Source organism: Anguilla anguilla, chromosome 14 (genome assembly GCF_013347855.1).
Source record: "Anguilla anguilla isolate fAngAng1 chromosome 14, fAngAng1.pri, whole genome shotgun sequence".
Lineage (NCBI taxonomy): Eukaryota > Metazoa > Chordata > Actinopteri > Anguilliformes > Anguillidae > Anguilla > Anguilla anguilla.
In genome coordinates this window covers 40,741,358-40,763,233 of record NC_049214.1, presented here as the reverse complement: position 1 = coordinate 40,763,233, position 21,876 = coordinate 40,741,358, and the positions used below count along the sequence as shown (strand labels likewise).

Genomic DNA, 21,876 nt, shown 5'->3' with positions numbered 1-21,876 from the left:
GAACTTAAAAAAAAAAAAAAAGATTTTCGAATAGTTTTCAAACTTCAAATATTTTTTGACAGCCCTAGCACACACATACACACACGCACACAGACACACGTACAAACACACACTCGTGCACGCATACACACGCACGCACACACAGTCGCACATACACACAGGCACGCACACACACACAGTCACACACACCCACACACAGACACACCCACACATGCACAAAGTGACTGCGAGACCACTGGGGGGGGTTTTGGGGGCGTACCTTCAGACCACTGGGGGGGTTTTGGGGGTGTACCTTCAGACCACTGGGGGGGGGAGGGTTTTGGGGGCGTACCTTCAGACCACTGGGGGGGTTCTGGGGGCGTACCTTCAGACCACTGGGGGGGTTCTGGGGGGTGTACCTTCAGACCACTGGGGGGGTTTTGGGGGTGTACCTTCAGACCACTGGGGGGGGAGGGTTTTGGGGGCGTACCTTCAGACCACTGGGGGGGTTCTGGGGGCGTACCTTCAGACCACTGGGGGGGTTTTGGGGGCGTACCTTCAGACCACTGGGGGGGTTTTGGGGGCGTACCTTCAGACCACTGGGGGGGTTCTGGGGGTGTACCTTCAGACTATTGGGGAGGGTTCTGGGGGCGTACCTTCAGACCACTGGGGGGGTTCTGGGAGGGGGACCTTCAGACCACTGGGGAGGGTTCTGGGGGCGTACCTTCAGACCACTGGGGGGGTTCTGGGGGCGTACCTTCAGACTACTGGAGGGGTTTTGGGGGCGTACCGTCAGACCTCTGGGGGGGTTCTGGGGGCGTACCTTCAGACCTCTGGGGGGGTTCAGGGGGCGTACCTTCAGGTCACGGTGTATGATCGGAGGCCTGCACTGGTGCAGCCGTGCCACAGCTTCACAGGTGTCGCAGAAGATGCTGAGAACTTCGGGCTCGGAGAAGCCGCTCTGCAAGCGCTGGTTCATCAGGTTCACCACCTGCCCGCCTGCAGGGTGTGACCCACAACACCTCAGCACACCCGCAAATACTCCCGCACTGCTCCCAAGTCAACATCGGTTTAAACACCCATGGGAACACTCTCACAAACACATGAATGCCCAAATCACCATGAAAAAAACCCCCCATGAACACCACCTAGGGGCGACATAGCTCAGGAGGTAAGACCGATTGTCTGGCAGTCGGAGGGTTGCCGGTTCAAACCCCGCCCTGGGCATGTCGAAGTGTCCTTGAGCAAGACACCTAACCCCTAACCGCTCTGGCGAATGAGAGGCATCAATTGTAAAGCGCTTTGGATAAAAGCGCTATATAAATGCAGTCCATTTACCACCTATATAAATTAGCAGTTACACTGCATTCATAACTACCCAATTAGCAGTTATACTCCATTCCTAACTACCCGAAGAGCATTTGTACTGCATTTATAACTACCCGATTTTCAGTTTTACTACATTTATAACTACCCGATTGACAGAACTAGGCATCCAACACAGCCACAGTACCAGGCAGCAGAACCAGGCACCCGACAGCTACAGAACCAGGCATCCGACACAGTCACAGAACCAGGCATCCGACACAGCTACAGAACCAGGCATCTGACACAGCTACAGAACTAGGCATCCGACACAGTACCAGGCATCCGACACAGACACAGAACTAGCCACAGAACCAGCCAGCACCAAGGCCAAGTGACAGAGAATCACAACTCATATCAGAGCTTTGAAAAAGGGCTTTGGCAGAGACCCGCATCTCCCCGCATCTCCCCACAGGAAGACTAGTGCATCCAGGGAACAAACAGGGACTCAACTGGTAAAAACAGTGGCACTCCTCCAGAACAGGGTGACATACAGGTATCTGGAAGATGCAGGCCGTTGTAATAACGTTTGCATAGTTGGAATCTTGGAAGACTCAGAGATATGGGACATGAACGCCGTTGTATGCACATTACTGACAAAGGGATTAGGCTTGAACAGTGGCTAAGGCTTTAAGATCCAAAGACCGCACAGATGTGGACTGAAACCAAACGAAAAGGCAAGATACACCCGGGATATCCTCGTCAAATTCCTCTGATTCAGTGCCAGAGCTGGGAAGGGAAGGCAGTGTTGAGTGGCAGAAGCACTGTACCTACTTTAGACAAGATGCCACAGAAGCATTGCACCAACTTTAGACAAGATTCTTCTGTGATTCTTCTGCTTCTGTGGCCAGCTTGCCAAGTTAAAATTAACTGTGGAAATTCCTTATGACAATGAATTATTTTCCACCACGTAAGTAATTCAGTTCATGTAAACCTAACGTTGATACACACTCCTCTCTTGAGCGTCTAGCAGCAATTATAGCTAACTATCGAGTTTCTAAGAGATAAAACCTTTTTTGTACTCCACGTAGACCATAAACCCTTGAATATAAAAACGACTCATTGAAATCGGTTGAGAAATGTAAAAGTTATAGTGCTTTTTATCCAGAAAAACTGCAGCTTCCCCGTTTACTTCCATTTGTTTTCAGGCCAGTCTTGCCTGGACCAATATGGCGGCAACGGGAGTGAGCGGCCTGGGCTGTCAATCAAAAGTGAATGCATAAATAATTAGGACAGAACTGACACGCCCAGCCAGTCTTGAGTCTGCTATATTAAGAAATTCAGGTTTTACATCAAAGCAGGTTTTTTATCTTTTCAAAGGATAATAAGTAGAAAAAATACATATACATTGTAATTTAGTAACTAAAGGAACAATTTAAATGTAAGAAAAGGGAGGCTGCACAGGGACTTTAAATTTTATTCTATAAATGCTATGGTTTAGCTGGTACAGTATCAGCTTATACCAATATGAGTGATACTGTAACACAAGATCACCACGATCTACTCAATAAATTATATCAGTTAGGCTTCATTTATTGACATTAAAATGAACCGATGAAACATTATCTGGCGGTCATATTTTTCACATGGTTTTTGTAGCTCAGTACTGACTGGTTTTCATTTATTTACATGTACAATATTCTTCTTGTGAATGCGAAGGGGCAGGGAGATATTATTTAAATTATTCTCAGATACACTATTAACAGGCCATCGCATCAACCACATTCTATTTTACTGGAATCCGAGATTGGAATGCTCTTCCTGACCCCATCAAAACGGCCAGTTCTCTGAATGTACTTAAATATCGTTTAAAGCGCTTTCTCCTTGCCCAGTGACCCTTGTTGACTGTTGCTGTTGATGCTCTGTGTGTGTGTGCGCGTGCGCATGCGTGTCTTTTTACTGTAGACATTTTTAAATGTAGAGATCCAGATTTGTATATTTGTTGTATATTTAGTTATTTTAATAGTCCAGTCTCGGACCCCATTGAAAATGAGCTGGCTTAATGGGTAATCTTTGCACTCAATATTTTACAAATTGTTTCTCATTTTAACATCTCACTTTTTACAACAGTCCACTTTGTATTGTTTTAAGTAAGTGTATTTGTTCTATTTCGTCATTTTTATATGATGACTGCAAATAAATCAAACCAAATCAAATCAAAGGAAGCACAGTAGCACTATTTTATACGGAAGTGAGCATTCTGAAGGGAAGACTAAATGAAAGCATGTGGTACTACAATCTCAACACAACACTTTTCATATCATTTCATTTTTAGTGTTACGGATGGCAAAAATAGCTTAAAATTAATTTTGTATAAAATATCTGTGACAGGCTAACAATGCAGTATTGCACTACTGGCCTATAATGCTACTACTAGTTGCCGAGCACCACGGGGGGTGGGTTTGATTATTGGCTTTAAAGGCTTGCAAGGCTCTCACCCAATCAGTATTCTTAGTTGACTGCATTATTCGCCTAGGTTTATTTCGAGGTGCTGTACCAATTTATTTCATTTTTGGCCATTTGATGTAATCCTGTGAATGACACAAAACAGGCATGGCATTGGACTTCACTAATGTAAACGTTCTGATATGCCATACTATTAGGGTAGCACGTACAACCCAGACAGGGGGTGGAGGGTGTTCAGCAGTCACACACGTAAGTCTGACGGATCTATTATGGCTGGTTGTTGTTTGGAGGTGAGAACAGCAGCAGATCAGTACCGCTTGGGTGGTTTGATGCATCATGTTTTGGCCATTTCAGTTCTCTTTTATATGTTCTTTTTTCTTTCTTTGTTTGCTGTAGCATAGCACATTCCTGTTTATTGAGTTATATGACAGCACAGCACGTAACACTTTTATGCACTGATTATAGTCCAGAGACGGCTGTGTGTTTACCCAAAAGTTGGGTCTTTCATTGGTAGGAAAGGCAAACACTTTAAGGATGATTGCAGTTCCTCAAACTAACTACATAACTTACATGCTGCCTCTGCAGTTTCCTCCTGCCTTTCTTGCTAGATTTAACAGAGCTAGGAATGGCTTCCTGTGGACAGACAAGAAACCCTTTTTAAATAAAAAGAAATCACACGTCAGTTAAAAAGCGTGGTCGGGTTTGTCCAAGAATAGACTGGTGCCATTATGCATTCTCCATCAGCCAGCTATCTAAACTAAACTACAGTTCGGTTTAGTTTAGTTCAGTTTAGTTTAGTGAACTAAACTAACCTAAACTAACCTGAACTGAACTGAACTGAACTAAACTTTCTGGGTAGCAATGGAGATAAGGAACACACACAGCATAGACCCCTATTCTACCAGAGGGTCAACCATATGGTACAATAACACATTGAAAATTCACAAAAAATCTGTTATGTGGGAAATGAGCTGAGAGCAGGAATAATGTTAAAAGATTTCTTGTTTGAGGGCAACATTTGCTGTCTTTTGAACCACTTGAGTCTAAATACAACATACCAAGGGAAGATTTCTGGAAGTTCATTCAACTTGTATTTGAGTTGTATTGAGGAGTTGTATTATGACAAAGGATAGAAAAAAAAGAAAGAAAAAAAACATTGCCCCTGCTACTTGCATTCATGTGATGTGGCGAGCAAGTTGGCAGTTTACAGAGGGGAGGTTTTATAACCTGCTAAGAAAATACCAATCCCCTAACTACGAGGGTATTATGGTCACATGGGAAAAAGGAGCACCTATTCATAGAAAAGAATGGAGGAAGAACGTTCCACCTAGAATGTCTGATGTATCTACATGAAACCTGCATCAATTTGTATGGTCCTCAAAAAGGTATCATAAAGAAAGCTGATACTCCAAAAAACCCGACTGAAGTAAGCCAATAAAAATATAGCAGGGGCTAATCGCAGAAATGTTAATAACTCCCAAACGGTTTGACAAAAAATGATGAAATTGGGCAGTTATATTGGGACTCACAACCCGCGGCCAGTATTGGCCCAATTCAGTCAGATGGTGACGCTATATAACACAATATGTTTTTATTTCATAAATTCATTAAATATACTTTCAGATGTTTAAAACTTGCTGTGTTGATCAATTCGTTCATCTGGAACATATATCTGTACTTTATTTGTTGTTACCATCTTGGATTTTCACCATTTTGAAAATGCTATTCACCATTACTCTCTGTCCCCAGTTTTTGCCGAACCACATGGCTGAGATCAATGAAACTTTGGCACATTAGTAGAGGGTTCGTCCCTATGGCCAATGACGGATTTTGGCACTGACTGGCCACTTTGTGGTGCTATAACTGTCTACTGAATTTCAAATATTGAGTTAGAGACTTGAATCTTGCCTCCTAAGATGGCTCGCCTCATGTACAGCTCATGTTCCGCCATTTCGAATTTGTTGAAAAATCTTTAGAAGACATCTCCTCCTAGACCATTTGACATACAAACATAGAACTTGCATGATTTTGTTCAGTAGACGGTGTTTCTAAAAAGTTACAATAGCGAAAGCTGATACTCCAAACTGCCTTAAAAATGGCTGCAGTAAGGCAATAAAAATGGATGTGGGCGTGGCTTATCACAAAAATGCTAATGGTTTGTCAGAAATTGATTAAATCCAGCAGCTACTTTGGCACTCTACTCTACTTGGTACTGTTCCAAGTGAGTCGCATGGTGAACACTATAGAGCGCAACATTTCTTTTAAAAGACTCTTTCAGTCGCAATTCGCAGAAACAACTGGAATCCAGGCACCGAAACGTGGATTTGCGGTTGTCATTTTGTGTCAGGTAGGCTATGTTGGATTTCTTGTTGAATGTCCACGGACCACTGGTTCTTTGGTAAGTTGTAAGGATCACTGTAGAGTCCAACTGCCTTTAATTTAAGCAGACAAACGGACCACTGGTTCTTTGGTAAGTTGTAAGGATCACTGTCGAGTCCAACTGCCTTTAATTTAAGCAGATAATTGTTTGTTTTTCTCCCGGTTTTGCTGTTTCCTATACTAAAGACAGCCATGTCGCAGCATGTTTTGCCACTCAGTCCCGACTGAGGGGGCGTGTTCCGGTGGGAAAGTGACGTCAATGCATACCCTCTATTAGTGAATTTCCCTGTTTCTAGCTTTTCCCCAGACAGTTCACTGCAGCAAAAGTAAACAAGCAAATGGTGGCACAGGAGGTCTCAGGAGTGCATTTGTTTAATTCTTGCTAATTTTCTGACCAATGATCTGTTGTTAAGACCACTAAAAGCTTAATATTTTGCCATTTTGTGCTTGGCCCATTTTTTTGCCCAGGAGTGTATATCTGCACCTTATCTGTCGTTTCCATCTTGTATTGCAGCCATTTTGGAAATGCTATTAGCCAGATTCCTTCGTCCAATGTTTTGGCCAAACCGCATGAGTGAGACCAATGGTGCACTGGTACATCCCTTTTGTCACTGTGTTATTTTGCCACTGATTGGCTGAGTGGCATAATATTGGCTGGGTGTGCTTGGACCCCGTGTATCGCTGCTTGCAGCTATATTTGATATTTTTTACTGTCTAATCAGAGGTGAAGCTCAAGAACGCTGCAGTGTCGCCAGTTGCAGCTTAACGCACCATGAATATGGTGTGAACTGGCCTATAAACACTCACAATCAATCATCACCATACCCACACCCAGATAAACACCCTTACAAAGTAATCACCTTCACTAGTAACCACAAAGACACCAAGACCAAGAAGAAAAAACAACGAACTTGTGAGAGCATTGAAAGTAACAATGCAAACACATTTACACAACCACGGTGCCTAACTGCCTGGACAAATGGACATAAAAGCAGAGAGACAGACACACTCACCGCGACAGAAGTCCATGAGGATGAGCACCTCCCACACGTCCCCCCCGCCCACTTGCATGACGCTGGAGTCCAGGAATCCCACAATGTTCCTGTGGCCCGCCAGGTCCCTCTGCACAAACGCAGCATAACACACACCACATTAAATACCATACACACACGCCACATTATTTACCTCACACACTCTAACACACCGCATTAAATACCATACACACACCACATTAAATACCATACACACACACTGCATTATATCACACACACTCTAACACACCACATTAAATACCATACACACACGCCACATTATTTACCTCACACACTCTAACATACCGCATTAAATACCATTGTCATGGTTCTGGGGTGTAGTGGCCTTGTGCTGCCACTAGAAGGCACCCGGCCTTTGAGAATTTCTTAATTTGTTCCAGGTGTCTGATTCCCAATTATTTTCACCTGGGGAGGTGCCTTTATAAGCACTGACAGAACAGCCATCAGCGCTTCTGTGTAAAACCGCGTTATCACAAAGCCGGTACGGTATTGGTATAGGTGCTCGTTGGACGGTTTACAGAATTGTGTTTGTGGTTGGTTCTGTGTCCTCTTTTAAGGCGATTCAGTCTCTTAGCGCAGTGAGCGCATTCTGACGCCTTAAGAGTATTTATACTTTTCTTTTGAGCTCGTGTGAGCCGGTGGGTATTGGGACGTTGTCCCTGGTAATGTATTTTGTTTGTGTTTTTCTGAGCTGTGTCTCAGGTTTTTCTTTTCGCTGAGTAAGTTTTGCTACTCAGTTGTCTATTTTCTTTTAAGACCAGTTTTGGGTTTGGTACCAGAGCTTCGCCTCTGTACCACTGGTCCTCTTCTTTTTCGCCCTGGTTTTCACGGGTCGCTTTTGGTTTCGCGAGCCAGTTTTACGGCTGGACAAGGTGGTCCTTCGGAGTGGCTTTTTACTCCGTGTTTTTTGTTGTTGTTTATGATCCTTTGTGTGCGGGAGTTGCTCTCCCAAGGATCTTATTTGTTTTGTGTTTTACTTGCGGGTGTTCCCTTTCCTTTGTCCTTCGGGACTTTGTGGCTAACGCTTCCGGTAACGTTAGCTTTTCGTTCCCCTATATTAGTCGCTTCTGGTTCTCCAACACCCCCACGCCATTATAACCATACACACACCACATTAAATACCATACACACACCACATTAAATACCATACATACACCACATTAAATACCATACACACACGCCACATTATTTACCACACACACTCTAACACACTGCATTATATCACACACACTCTAACACACCGCATTATATTACACACACACACAACATTATTTAGCACACACACTCTAACACACCGGATTAAATACCACACACACACACTGTATTATATCACACACACTCTAACACACCGCATTATATTACATACACACACCACATTAAATACCACACACACACACTGTATTATATCACACACACTCTAACACACCGCATTATATTACATACACACACCACATTAAATACCATACACACACACTGCATTATATCACACACACTCTAACACACCGCATTATATTTCACACACACACCACATTATTTACCACACACACACCACATTATTTACCACACACACTCTAACACACCACATTAAATACCATACACACACACACTGCATTATTTAGCACACACTTTAACACACCACATTATATCACACCCACAGACCGCATTATATCACACTCACACCGCATCACACACACATATGCACGCAAACACACCACGAACACACTGCATTATATCAGACACACACATACGCACGCACACATACACCGCATTATATCACACACACACACACATTATATCACACAAACACACTGCATCACACACACATATGCAAGTAAACACACCACGAACATACTGCATTATATCAGACACACACGCACGCACACACACACCGTATTATATCACACACACACACACTGCATTATATACCACACAATCACCGTGTTATACCACACACACACACACACACACCACATAATACAACACACACACACACACACCGAATTATATCACACATACACCACATTATATCACACACACACACACACACACACACCGCGTTATATACAGTACTGTGCAAAAGTCTTAGGCACCCTAGATTTTTAAATATAATATATAGTATATATTTGGTCTTTTTGTTTTCTGCATTAGTGTGTCAGTAGGAGCAAATCTGAGATTTCCAAACATGAATTTTCCCAAAAATGAAATTTTACAGATACATTTTTGTATTTTGTTAAAGTAATATTTTAAGTAATAGACTACTTTTCAGATAAAAACTTGATCAAGGGTCTCTGGGATTACCTGGAGAGCCAGAATCAAGCGAAACTGTGGCAAGTTCTCCAAAATGCTTGGAACAACCTACCCGCCGATTTCACATTACACTACATTACAGGCATTTAGCAGACGCTCTTATCCAGAGCGACTTACACAACTTTTACATAGCATTTTACATTGTATCCATTTATACAGCTGGATATATACTGAAGCAATTTCGGTTAAGTACCTTGCTCAAAGGTACAACGGCAGTGTCCTACCCGGGAATCAAACCTGCGACCTTTCGGTTACAAGTCCAGTTCCTTACCCACTGTGCTACACCCCGTCCTACCTTCGATTTTCTTATAAAACTGCAGGACAGTGTACCTAAGAGAATTGATGTAGTTTTAAAGGCGAATGGTGGTCACACCAAACATTTATTTTATTTAGTTTTTAACTATTTACTACTCTTTATATTATTTTTTCGATATTTATAACCTTTCATTTAATTATTTTTGAAAGCATCTTAGCTGTATAGCATTTTTTTTTTTTTTTTTTTACAGGTGCCTAAGACCTTTGCACAGTACTGTACCACACACACACACCGCATCATATACCACACTCACACACCACATTATATACCACACACACACACACACACATCCCATTATATATCACAAACACACACACATATTACACACACACACACTGCATTATATACCACACACATACAGACCGCATTATATACCACACACACACACACACATTATATCACACACACACACCGCATTATATCACACACACACACACACCGCATTATATCACACACACACCGCATCACACACACACACACTGCATTATATCACACACACCACCACACACACACACACACCGCATTATATCACACAAACACACACACACACACACCGAATCACACACACACACCGCATTAGATCACACACATAGGCCACAATTGGTCAAATAACAGCTTTTTGAAACAGTGCTGTGCAGAAGGGCATCTCTGAACGCACAATGCATCCAACTTGAAAGTGGATGAGCTACAGCAGCATTTCCACTCCTGCGAGCAGCGAACAGGAAGTGGATGAGCTACAGCAGGCCCTCAGCCTCCCAGAGGGGCGGTTCAGTCTCCCAGAGGGGCGGTTCAGTATCCCAGAGGGGTGGTTCAGTATCCCAGAGGGGCGGTTCAGTATCCCAGAGGGGCGGTTCAGTATCCCAGAGGGGCGGTTCAGTATCCCAGAGGGGCGGTTCAGTATCCCAGAGGGGCAGTTCAGTCTCCCAGAGGGGCAGTTCTGCTTTTTTTGGGGTTTTGTGCAGAACGCACGCACTAACCACTCCCCAGCTCTTCCTTCTCTGGATACTGCAGCGGAACAGACTGCCAGCCAGGCTAGGACCCGGGCACAGTGCCCACCCGTGCTAGGCTAGGGCCCGGGCACAGTGCCCACCCGTGCTAGGCTAGGGCCCGGGCACAGTGCCCAGCCGCGCCAGGCTAGGACCCGGGCCCAGTGCCCACCCGCGCCAGGCTAGGACCCGGGCCCAGTGCCCACCCGTGCTAGGCTAGGGCCCGGGCACAGTGCCCACCCGCGCCAGGCTAGGACCCAGGTCCAGTGCCCACCCGCGCCAGGCTAGGACCCAGGCACAGTGCCCACCCGTGCCAGGCTAGGACCCGGGCCCAGTGCCCACCCGTGCCAGGCTAGGACCCGGGCCCAGTGCCCACCCGTGCCAGGCTAGGACCCGGGCCCAGTGCCCACCCGTGCCAGGCTAGGACCCAAGCACAGTGCCCACCCGTGCCAGGCTAGGACCCGGGCACAGTGCCCACCCGTGCCAGGCTAGGACCCGGGCCCAGTGCCCACCCGTGCCAGGCTAGGACCCGGGCCCAGTGCCCACCCGTGCCAGGCTAGGACCCGGGCCCAGTGCCCACCCGTGCCAGGCTAGGACCCAAGCACAGTGCCCACCCGTGCCAGGCTAGGACCCGGGCACAGTGCCCACCCGTGCCAGGCTAGGACCCGGGCCCAGTGCCCACCCGTGCCAGGCTAGGTCCCGGGCCCAGTGCACACCCGTGCCACTGATTGTCAGTTAATGAAGCGAGATATTCCAGCAGCAAGGGCGAGGAATCAGCTGGCAGAAGAGTAGCTTCATCTGTAGCCTGGTAAGCACACGGAATGGTTTATTTGATTTTAGAAAGCCCCAAACTTTGTCCAGTAAATTTATTTGGACATTTGAAATCACCCTAATGCACTGCAATGTTTATAAAATATGTTCCCAGGGATTCACTGTGCATGACAGGTTTTTTTTTTTTTACACCTCAGTACGACTCAACAAACGAAGATTCATTCAAATTTCACCATTTAAAAATAATTTTAATGGCATTCTTTGTTCACCTTTTTTAAATTACACTGACCAGGTTTCCATACTTTAAGCATTAAAACCTTGCAGACTTCACCTGTTACTCCATAACTGAGCAAAACAATTTTAAAGGTGCAGTATGCAAATTTGTTATAAAACACTTAGGTTCATAGTTGGTTAGATTTCTGTCACATGTCCTTCAATACATTAAAAGGTGTAAGAAGAAAATCAGACTGCCACTTCAAATTTCACTTGAATCTTAACAATCAGCTCGCTGCAAGGAGGCTGCCCTACCTGCCTGTCAGTCCTGCTGAGCACTCACAGCACTTCCAAAGCATGAAGGCTGGAGCTACACAGACAGGAGCAAAGCAGAGGCTAGACTTCCAAACCACGCAAAACGCTGGTGCTTCCTTTTCTTAGCTATATTTTTACTTTGTATTTGACATAGTTAAGTATGCGAAACTCTGGTGCTGTAATCCTATGTTTAAAAGCTTCAAAACTATATTTGTACTCAGTATTTGGCATGAAGAAATTAAGTAAAATCTGTGTAAGTCGCTCTGGATAAGAGCATCTGCTAAAATGCCTGTGATGTTAAAACAGATTATGAAAAACAAGAAATTGTTCTACTAAAATAAGATTAAACCCAAAAATTAAAACAGTCAAAAATTAACATTTTTTGCATACACTTTTATTTTTAAGAAACTGGTCATAGCGACTACCGACTGATTATGAGAGAAGGGGTTATATGTCTTCTCTCTCCAGGACTGTTGGACAGAGCGTGCATATGTGTGAGTGCATGTGTGTGAGTGCGAGTGTGTGTGTGCGTGCGTGCGTGTGCATGTGAGTGCGAGTGTGTGAGCGCGTACATGTGTGTGGAGAGAGGGGCTTTGGAGGGAAAGCTGAGAGAAAGGGGTGGGAAATCTTTTCAAAATCTAGCTCTCTTGCACACACACGCGCGCACACACACTCTCACGCACGCACACACACATGCACACATGCACACACACGCACGCGCACACACACGGCACTGGAAACCTCCCTGAGGGATTTTGGAGCACGCGGACTCAATAGCATCACACAGTTCCTGCGGATCTTTCAGCCACATATTCATACAGCAAACCTCCTGTTCCACCTCATCCCAAAGGTGCTCTATTGGATTGAGATCTGGGGACTGTGCAGGCCGTGGCAGGAAAATCAAGACACATGTCATTTTTGTGGAACCAGCCTGAGATCAGAAGTCAAAAACCAGATGACATTTTTCCAATCTTCAAGTGTTCAGTTTTGGTGAACATATGCCCACTGCAGCCTCATCTTCCAGTGCTTAGCTGACAGGAGTGGAATCGAGCATGGTGTTCTGCTGCTGCAGCCCATTCACTTCAAGGTTCGCTTCTGTACAACACTGTTGCAAACAACTGTTATTTCAGCACACACACTTTGGCTGTGATGGCACTCAAAGAAATTCAGTATGAATTTTGATTTATGCTACTGTATGTGAAGCTCTCGACGGCCAAACATTTTGCGAATAGCAGTGGTATGGAAACGAGTAAATTAGGTTGTGATGGACAGGAATTACCAAACTCATTTCTTAGCTGAAAGTTGCAGGACCGGTCTTTGGTGCATTTTTCAAAATTAAAATATCACAGAGCGCAGCCAGCCTGAAGTTCCCAGAGCTCTGGCCACAGGATCTCACCATGATCTGGATCTCGCGCTTGCAGACCTGCAGGTCGTGCTCATTGTTGACGTACATCCTCTTCAGAGCACAGCGAACACCCTGAGACGTTCTCACAACAAACACTATGGCAAAGCCACCTGAGAGAGAGAGAGAGAGAGAAGGGGGGGGGAGAGAGAAGCAGCGAGGGAGAGGGAGGGTGGGGGAGAGGGGGAGAGAGAGAGAGAGAGAGAGAGAGAGAGGGGCGGAGGGAAAGAGAGAGAGAATGGTCATTATTTCATTAGTTATTGATTGGACTTTCGTAATCTTGGATTGCTGATCCCCTTGCCACGGGAGTTCCCCAGGGCTCAGTTCTCTCTCTCCATATACACTAGATCCCTTGGCCCTGTAATCTCTGCCCATGGTTTATTTTATCACTGCTATGCTGGCAACACGCAACTCTTTCTCTCCTTCTCCCTATCGCACACACAGGTCCCTGCCCGCATCTCCGCTTGCCTGAGGGACATGCAGAGCTGGATGGACAATCACCACCTGAAGCTCAACTCAGGTAAAACGGAGCTAATCTTCATTCCTGCTCTAACCTCTCCCCTCCTTGATTTTTCCATTTCCCTAGGGGACACCTTAATGACGTCATCACCCTGTGCCAAAAATCTCGGAGTAGTGGTGGACAACAGACTGTCCCTCTCCAAGAACATCACAGCGGTAAGCCGGGCGTGCAGATTCTTCCTGTACAACATCCGGAGAATCCGTCCCTTTCTCACCACCTACTCAACCCAGCTCCTGGTCCAAGCAATGGTACTGTCCTGCCTGGACTACTGCAATTTTCTTCTGGCTGGCCTACCGGCATCTGCCATCAGACCCTTGCAACTCATCCAGAATGCTGCAGCTCGTCTGGTTTTCAACCTCCCCAGTCACTCCCACGTCACCCCCCTGCTCACTACCCTCCACTGGCTGCCTGTTATGGCTTGCATCAAATTCAAAACATTGGTCCTAGCATACCAGGCAGTCAAGGGATCAGCCCCAGCATACCTCCATAAGATCATCAAACCCTACATGCCAGCCAGACCCCTCCGTTCCGCTACCTCAGGACGCCTGGCACCTCCCCCTCTTCGCACCTGCGCTTCCCGAATACGTCTCCTGTCTGTTCTGGCTCCACGATGGTGGAATGACCTTCCCATAGAGGTCAGAACAGCGGAGACCCTGATCACCTTCAAGCAACGACTGAAGACTTACCTCTTCAGGCTGCACCTCTCCCCATCCCTCCCTACCTCCCTGTAGTCTTTAATTGACTATGTTAGCTTAGGTTTGTAGCTAGGTAAGCTGTTTACCTTTGTTTATTTTAGTTATTGCACTCATGCCTACTTAACTATTGCTTGTATTATTTGCAGACTGCTTTGTTGCTGCTTTTGGTTGTGTTGATCAGATTAACCTACAGGGTCCTAATTAAGCTATGCGGTCGCTCCCTGCACTTGGAACTATACTTCCCTCTTATCTAGGGTTTTCAACACACTTGTTCCTGGTTATGGTTATACACTTTGCTGTACGTCGCTCTAGATAAGAGTATCTGCCAAATGGCTGTAATGTAATGTTGAAACCTGACACACACATTGAATGGATAGTTATGGGCCTTGATGTTGATTGGTCAGTATAGCATTTCAACCGTGCTAAAATACATAATATAGTAACAACTTTGAAGTGAAACACCGGTTCACTCTACTGTGCACAATATCATTGCATACCTGTAAGGAATTAGATTTAGTCGCAGGGAGGAAAACATGTTTATCTGACTCCATTAACTTCAAATCATGTAAAGTGAAGATGTATGTGAATACGGGTTCGCGTATACGTGCATTGGCTGCTCTGAAAAAACTGTTTATTATGACACAGTATGATCGTTGGAAATAACCAATGATGGAACAGGTGAACACTTTATTTTACAAAGCAAGACAAAAGACCGCTATGAAAAGAATAGACATACAAAGTAACAAACTAGGACAAAGAAAAGGAACACAAAGTGAGTATTGATGAATGCCCTACTATTCTGTACAGCAAAGACTATGGTACCAGGAGAACTGTTAAGCAGATACTCCCCGAATATTTCTTTGGACTTCCCTTAAATCCAATCCTGAGAAAGCCTTCCACACCCCACAGCTGCCTTGGTTTGCCCAAATAAGGTCTGGACACGAATAGGCCGGTAACATCTGCCCCACCAAGAAACCACCCCCCCCCCCACTCCTCCAGGAAGAGAGAAACTGCACTTCCCCTCCTCTGTAGACATAGGAGAAGTATCAAAATCCAGTGACCGTAATAAGATACTTTGTACGATGGCACGTGATCCTATGATTTTACCTATCAATTCTCCGAATTCTTCTCTATGGGAGTCCATAGTGGTGACCCAGACACTTATGTAGGCATACCTAAGTATAAATACTATGCTTTACATAGTTGTGATCATAACCCCATATACCATCTCATACCCGTTCAGTGTGCTTGTCTATGTATGATATTATTCACAGTCCCCGACATTTATCATATCATCCTTAGATATCCGCATGCAAACACATATGATGCATTCTTTCAGTCCATGGTAGTAGTTTTGTCTGACCCAGGAGAGCTTGGGCCATTGTCCATGGATTGCAGAGAAGCAGTTTATGGCCCCCAATTGAAGTTCTTCTTGACCCTCCACCTGGTATGGCCACAGCTCCAAGAGCTGTCATCCAATTCCTCCAACTGATGTGTTAATAGCTCTCTTCCAGGAGGATAAGCCATTTGGGGCCTCAAAAGACAGTCCCATGCAGCTTTCAGCTGCTGTCCCCAACCTGGGGCATTTTATGGCTCCACTCAGCTCCACTCATGTACGGCAGTGGAATATTACAACTCCATCAGTGTGCGCACCATGGAAGAATATGTCCCATTGTGAAGGGACAACAGAGTTGATTGGGAAAATTGAAAATTTACCTTAGTGCCATTTGGAAATATAAAGGCTTATGTGCCATTGGAGACAAAATAACCAAGGAGACAGTAAAGATATGCAAGCTGCAACTAACCATCTAAAGGCTGACACTTTCTTCCCCTCCAGAGGATATCGGCCAGTTCAGATTTGTAAGAAAGGCCATGCCATTGTTGTGCATTAATGATGGATATATGCGCAGGCTGAGCAGACGTTCTCTTTCTTCACTGGACATTTCATCTTCATGGAACAGAAAGTATCCATCCAGGCAGGATTGTTAAATTCCTAAATTGTTTGGTTAAGTTTTGCTTGTTCAATAGACTGTATATAAACAAACAAACAGCCTAGTACAATGCTCATAATGGTGTGTAAATTGTGAAATGTTGGGTATTTAATCCAAATTTATTAATAACAACACTTCAGCTGTTCTATAAAAAACTTGAGCTGTTAGCATGAAAAGTGCAAACAGTTCAAGTTTTGTCATTGATAAATTATTTGTATTAATTACATGACAATTACATGTATTATAATTATAATTAATATTATTCTCATTCTTCTACTTCTTCTTATTTTTATCATCATCATCACCATCAGGAGTGGGCACCGGGGAGAAAAAAGGGTCTATGCAACCAACATCTCCCCACAATAATCACAAAAATTATCAAACGAATGAAGCAGCACCCACAACACACTGATCCGCTGTCAATCCGTGCTGTCCAGAGCAGGAGCCTTTGCACACACAGATTTGCTTTTTCTAAATTAAGCTGCAGCATCACTGACGCCAGCGTATTGAGGAGATAAGCCCTGGACTCTCAGGACAGCAAATTTGCTCTTCACATGACAGCTGGTACGCGTGCGTGCACACACACACACACGCACGCACACACGCACGTGCACACACACACACACTCTCTCTCACACACACACACACGTACACACACGCACGTACACACACGCACACACATCACACACACGTACACACACGTACGCACACGCATACACACATCACACACACATGCACGCACACACGCGCACACACACGCACACACATCACACACACGCATCACACATGCACACGTACACGCACACATCACACGCACACACATCACACACGCACATGCACACGCACACACATGCACAAAATAAAGCACCATTGAAGTGCCTGCTCCCTTTGCGCTTCCTACTCCACATAGGATGTGACAAGAAAGTGGCAAGTGGGGTAGGGTGTCTGTTCCCCTCCCTCTCTTTCTTCCCATGCTCTGAAGAAGCCTATTCTAAGCTCACTGAGGACCAGAGCAGGAGATTCTAAGCCCACTGTGAAGACCAGAGCAGGAGATTCTAAGCCCACTGAGGACCAGGGCAGGAGATTCTAAGGCCACTGAGGACCAGAGCAGGAGATTCTAAGCCCACTGAGGACCAGGGCAGGAGATTCTAAGGCCACTGAGGACCAGAGCAGGAGATTCTAAGGCCACTGAGGACCAGAGCAGGAGATTCTAAGCCCACTGCGAGGACCAGAGCAGGAGATTCTAAGCCCACTGAGGACCAGAGCAGGAGATTCTAAGCCCACTGAGGACCAGAGCAGGAGATTCTAAGCCCACTGTGAGGACCAGAGCAGGAGATTCTAAGGTCACTGTGAGGACCAGAGCAGGAGATTCTAAGCCCACTGAGGACCAGAGCAGGAGATTCTAAGGCCACTGTGAGGATCAGAGCAGGTGATTCTAAGCTCACTGAGGACCAGAGCAGGAATTTCTAAGCCCACTGTGAGGATCAGAGCAGGTGGCTCAATTCTGAAGCCCAACAACGGCTGGCAGCCAAAACATCATCACTTTGCAAAGGCAAGGGGGACAGTGAATTACTCTCTCCTCGCTCGGCAAAATCCTGAATGCCATTTACAGCAAGTAAAAAAGACAAGACAAGAGAGGCCTGTACGTTCTGCAAACCCAGATTCACTGCAGCACACTGATCAGTACACTGGGTGTCTCTTTATGAGAGTCTGTAGTATTACACTGTAGTATTTGTGTGGGAAACCCTGCAAATACTAAGTTCTCAGGGGGTGTATACATACCAGCCATCGAAATAAACATCCTAAAGGACTGACTGATCATACGGAAAAAGCCAGATACACCTCCATGAAATCACTTCTGACAAATGGGATTTCAATAATAATAAAAACACAGTCTAGAGTCCTGGACCAAGTACTATTTATAAAGTTATTTAACACACATACTATTTCTGTCGTCTGATTGCAAAATGACTGGACTGCCCACTGCTGTGCAGCAGTATGATGACCTAGGAAGTAGTCATAACAGTTAACACCGGCTTAAATATGACAGCATGGTGACTTGGACTCAAGTCAGCCATAACGTAGCCATAATTGTTTACCTGTTAACAGTCAGCCTGCACAGTCCTCTATACCAGTGGTTCTTATACTATGGGACAGGTGCAAAAATGGGTCGCGGGAGTGTATGAGGTGGGTCCCAGAATGAGTATGTTGTCCAACATGTATATCGGATGGGAGAAAAGGTGAGCTAAGTGATTTCAGCAAGAGAGCAACGAGATTGAGGCTAAACGCTGATGCTCACTGGCATTAAACCGCAAAATCTGAGGACACAGCAACCGGGTTTACCAGACCACGTGACCTGTTACAGACAACACTGGTTTAAACTCGTTCTGAACTCTAAACCGCAGCTAAACTAATGTCAGAGCAACAGCCCCCTGATGTTCATGTTGTGCTTATTGTGCTATACTGCAAACAATTACATAAAACGATGTAACAAAGTTACTTAACTAATCAAATGAATGACTAAGGTGAATCAACAGGCTCCTTGTGTGTGAACATGCCCACTAAAAGTAACAATTTGGTAGATAATAAAGAATTCAAAGACAAAGCAAATGATAACGAGCTGAACCTGCATTCTGAAGGTTAAGGAAAAAATTTAGAAATAAACCGCAACACGTGTTAAACAACCTAATTAGGAGTCTATCGGTTCACATAATTTGCAATATAGCACAGTAAGCACAATGCGAATACAGGATTTTTATACTTCATGCCATGCATAGCGATTTCATATATAAATACAAGACATAATATGTCTTAAGAGGGCAAATTCCACTAAATATGAAAAACAGGTAATTAACAAAAATTAAGTTTGAAATTCTGGGATTGCAACTCTGGTTCTAATAAAATCAGAGGGGGTCCCCCAGGACCGAGGCTGGGAACCACTGTTCTATAGCTTGGCAGTTCTCAAACGTCAACGATGAGATGCACTGCATCTAGCCATTTTAAATTTTAGTATGCACACAAATTATTGCCAAAACAGCAACCTCCAGGGCCCTGTGTTGTATTGTCACTAATATTAAGCAAAGCAAAACAAAACGGTCCGTGCTACGCTCAAATGGCTCCACAGCCAGTAATAACTTTAAAAATATATTTTAAAAAATTTACAACTGGGACACTTGCTCTCACCTTCAGCCAGCGTTTCCTCCACGGTGACTTGATGCCGACCAATAGTGAACGCCTTCCCAATGAAACTGTTTCCAGCTGAACTGAACCCGCCGCCTCCACCGCCTCCAGAACCAGGCCCAGAGCTCACCAGCTCCCGGCGTGAATCGAAAAACTTCTTCATTGTCTCCATGTGTCCATAAAAGCGAGGAGGAGGGGGTTAACTTTTGAAATGTCAATAAAATGATAAAACAATCATCCGAGGGAAACGGGCTTTGGACCACCACCGCGGTATTCGCACGTCATACAAAGCGGCCCGACCCGGACAGCTTGCAGGCTGAGGCTAAGCAAGAGCAGACGCTGTCGCCCTCAAACAAAATAAGTGACAATTTAATGGTATCAGGTATTTAATAGTGTAAAAATGAAATCGCTTTCCGCAGGTAGTTATCAAGCCAGCTGCCCGACTCTATGGGTTCATTATGTGTCATCACTCAGATTCGTTTAACTAGCTTGCTAAGCAGCGCTTTCATAGTTCCAAATCCAAGAGACAGCTAACCAGCAAGCCAATACAGCTAGCTACCTAGCATGCGAAGTAAAAGCATTCGAGACGAAATACATCATTTAACATTCTTCTTCACTGCTAGTTATCCTAACAACGGCGGGTGCGGCTACAAGCCGTTAATGGTAGCTCGTAATACAAGCTTTGTCAACATTCACGTTCGAAACATGCATTCATTTGTTTTTCATCGTGCCCGTTAGGTATACTTGCAGAAACTGACAGCCGAGTTTGCTGTTAGCTCGACAGCTAACGTTAACTAGTTCGCTGAATATTACTGTGCGAGTTGGATGTTAGATGCTGATTTAGTTGTTTTTTGTTTTTTTTTGTTTTTTTACATTTTTTTAGATCGCATAAGATGGTCAGTTAATAGCTTCATAGCTAGCCAACCTGCCAATGATTTGCTTTAAAATCCTATTTCCAGCGTGGACAGATTATTTTATAATTGGAAACCTCTCCATAAAGCCTCCAGTAGCTAGACAGCTATCTAGAAAATTACATCCTTTGTGCAACGTCTTGATGCATCCCCATGTCAAATGTCACCTTTATTTTCTGTTAACCTTAGCGTCCTCCCTGCCCGATCTAGCAGCTAACGTGTGTTATCTACACTAGGCAGGCTAAGGTTACATCAATGAATGGTTGAAAAAAAAAAACAGATGTGTTTGTTCGTAAACGTCAGCCAGTGGTCGTCCCAGGAAATGCGAAACAGGAAATTTGGAAGCAGTTCTAACCAACTAGCCCCTCTTTTTATGTAACCTAAACCTTTCTGTGCGGTGCAAGGATGTCAGGGTATGCTGCTGTTTCACATATTTATTTTTAGTTATAGGCTAGGTATGGCAGAAATTATAAAACAGTTAATAAAGAACAAAATTTAATCCGAACAATGGCAAGTGTTAGCATTGGGATTGTTGTCTGGTAATTGTAGTCCGCATACAATATCGTGACTGTAATTTGTAGTTCTTTATTTTGGCTACCTATTGCAGGCGAAAAGTTGCTATTGTGTCAGAACTGTGTTAAGAATACTAAAGCGCTGCACGTTAAAATGGGGAGGAATATTTACGAAACTCAATTTCCTCAGCAATGTGGTGTTGTGAGTAGGTGAATCACAGCAAGAATGTTTGAATCCTGGCCGAGGACGTTTTTTTGTGGCGTTTACATGTTGTCCCTGTGTCCACGTAGATGTGTTCCTTTGGGGTACTCCAGTTTCCTCCCACAATCCAAAAACATGCAGGTTAGTCAAGTCAAGTCACTTTTATTTGTATAGCACATTTAAAAACAACAGGAGTTGCGCCAAAGTGCTTTCCAGTCACTACACTACAACACAACAAAACAACAACAAAATTACATCACAATACAATACATGTATTAACAATACAACATAAAAAAAAAAAAATAATAAGGAGTAAAAGGATAAAAGTACAGGATAAAATCAATTTAAGAAAGACTGAATAAGACCAACAACAG

At 44.5% G+C, this 21,876-nt stretch overlaps 1 protein-coding gene across 3 annotated transcripts in view; it reads right to left on the bottom strand.

Moving 5' to 3' along the window:
* Positions 1-21,080, bottom strand: part of LOC118212882 (AP2-associated protein kinase 1-like) — a 51,653-nt gene extending 30,573 nt beyond the window's left edge. For 2 of the 3 annotated variants that reach the window (XM_035391322.1, XM_035391323.1), the window contains exons 1-4: positions 19,881-21,079; positions 13,486-13,604; positions 7,143-7,251; positions 836-978 (exon numbers count right to left, since the gene is read on the bottom strand). In XM_035391322.1, the coding sequence (XP_035247213.1) occupies positions 836-978; positions 7,143-7,251; positions 13,486-13,604; positions 19,881-20,049 (540 nt within the window). In that variant the 5' untranslated portion in view covers positions 20,050-21,079. Of the gene's footprint in view, positions 1-835; positions 979-7,142; positions 7,252-13,485; positions 13,605-19,880 lie in introns of all 3 variants that reach the window. The other variant, XR_004762328.1, reaches the window with a different exon arrangement.
* Positions 21,081-21,876: the final 796 nt, after the last annotated feature.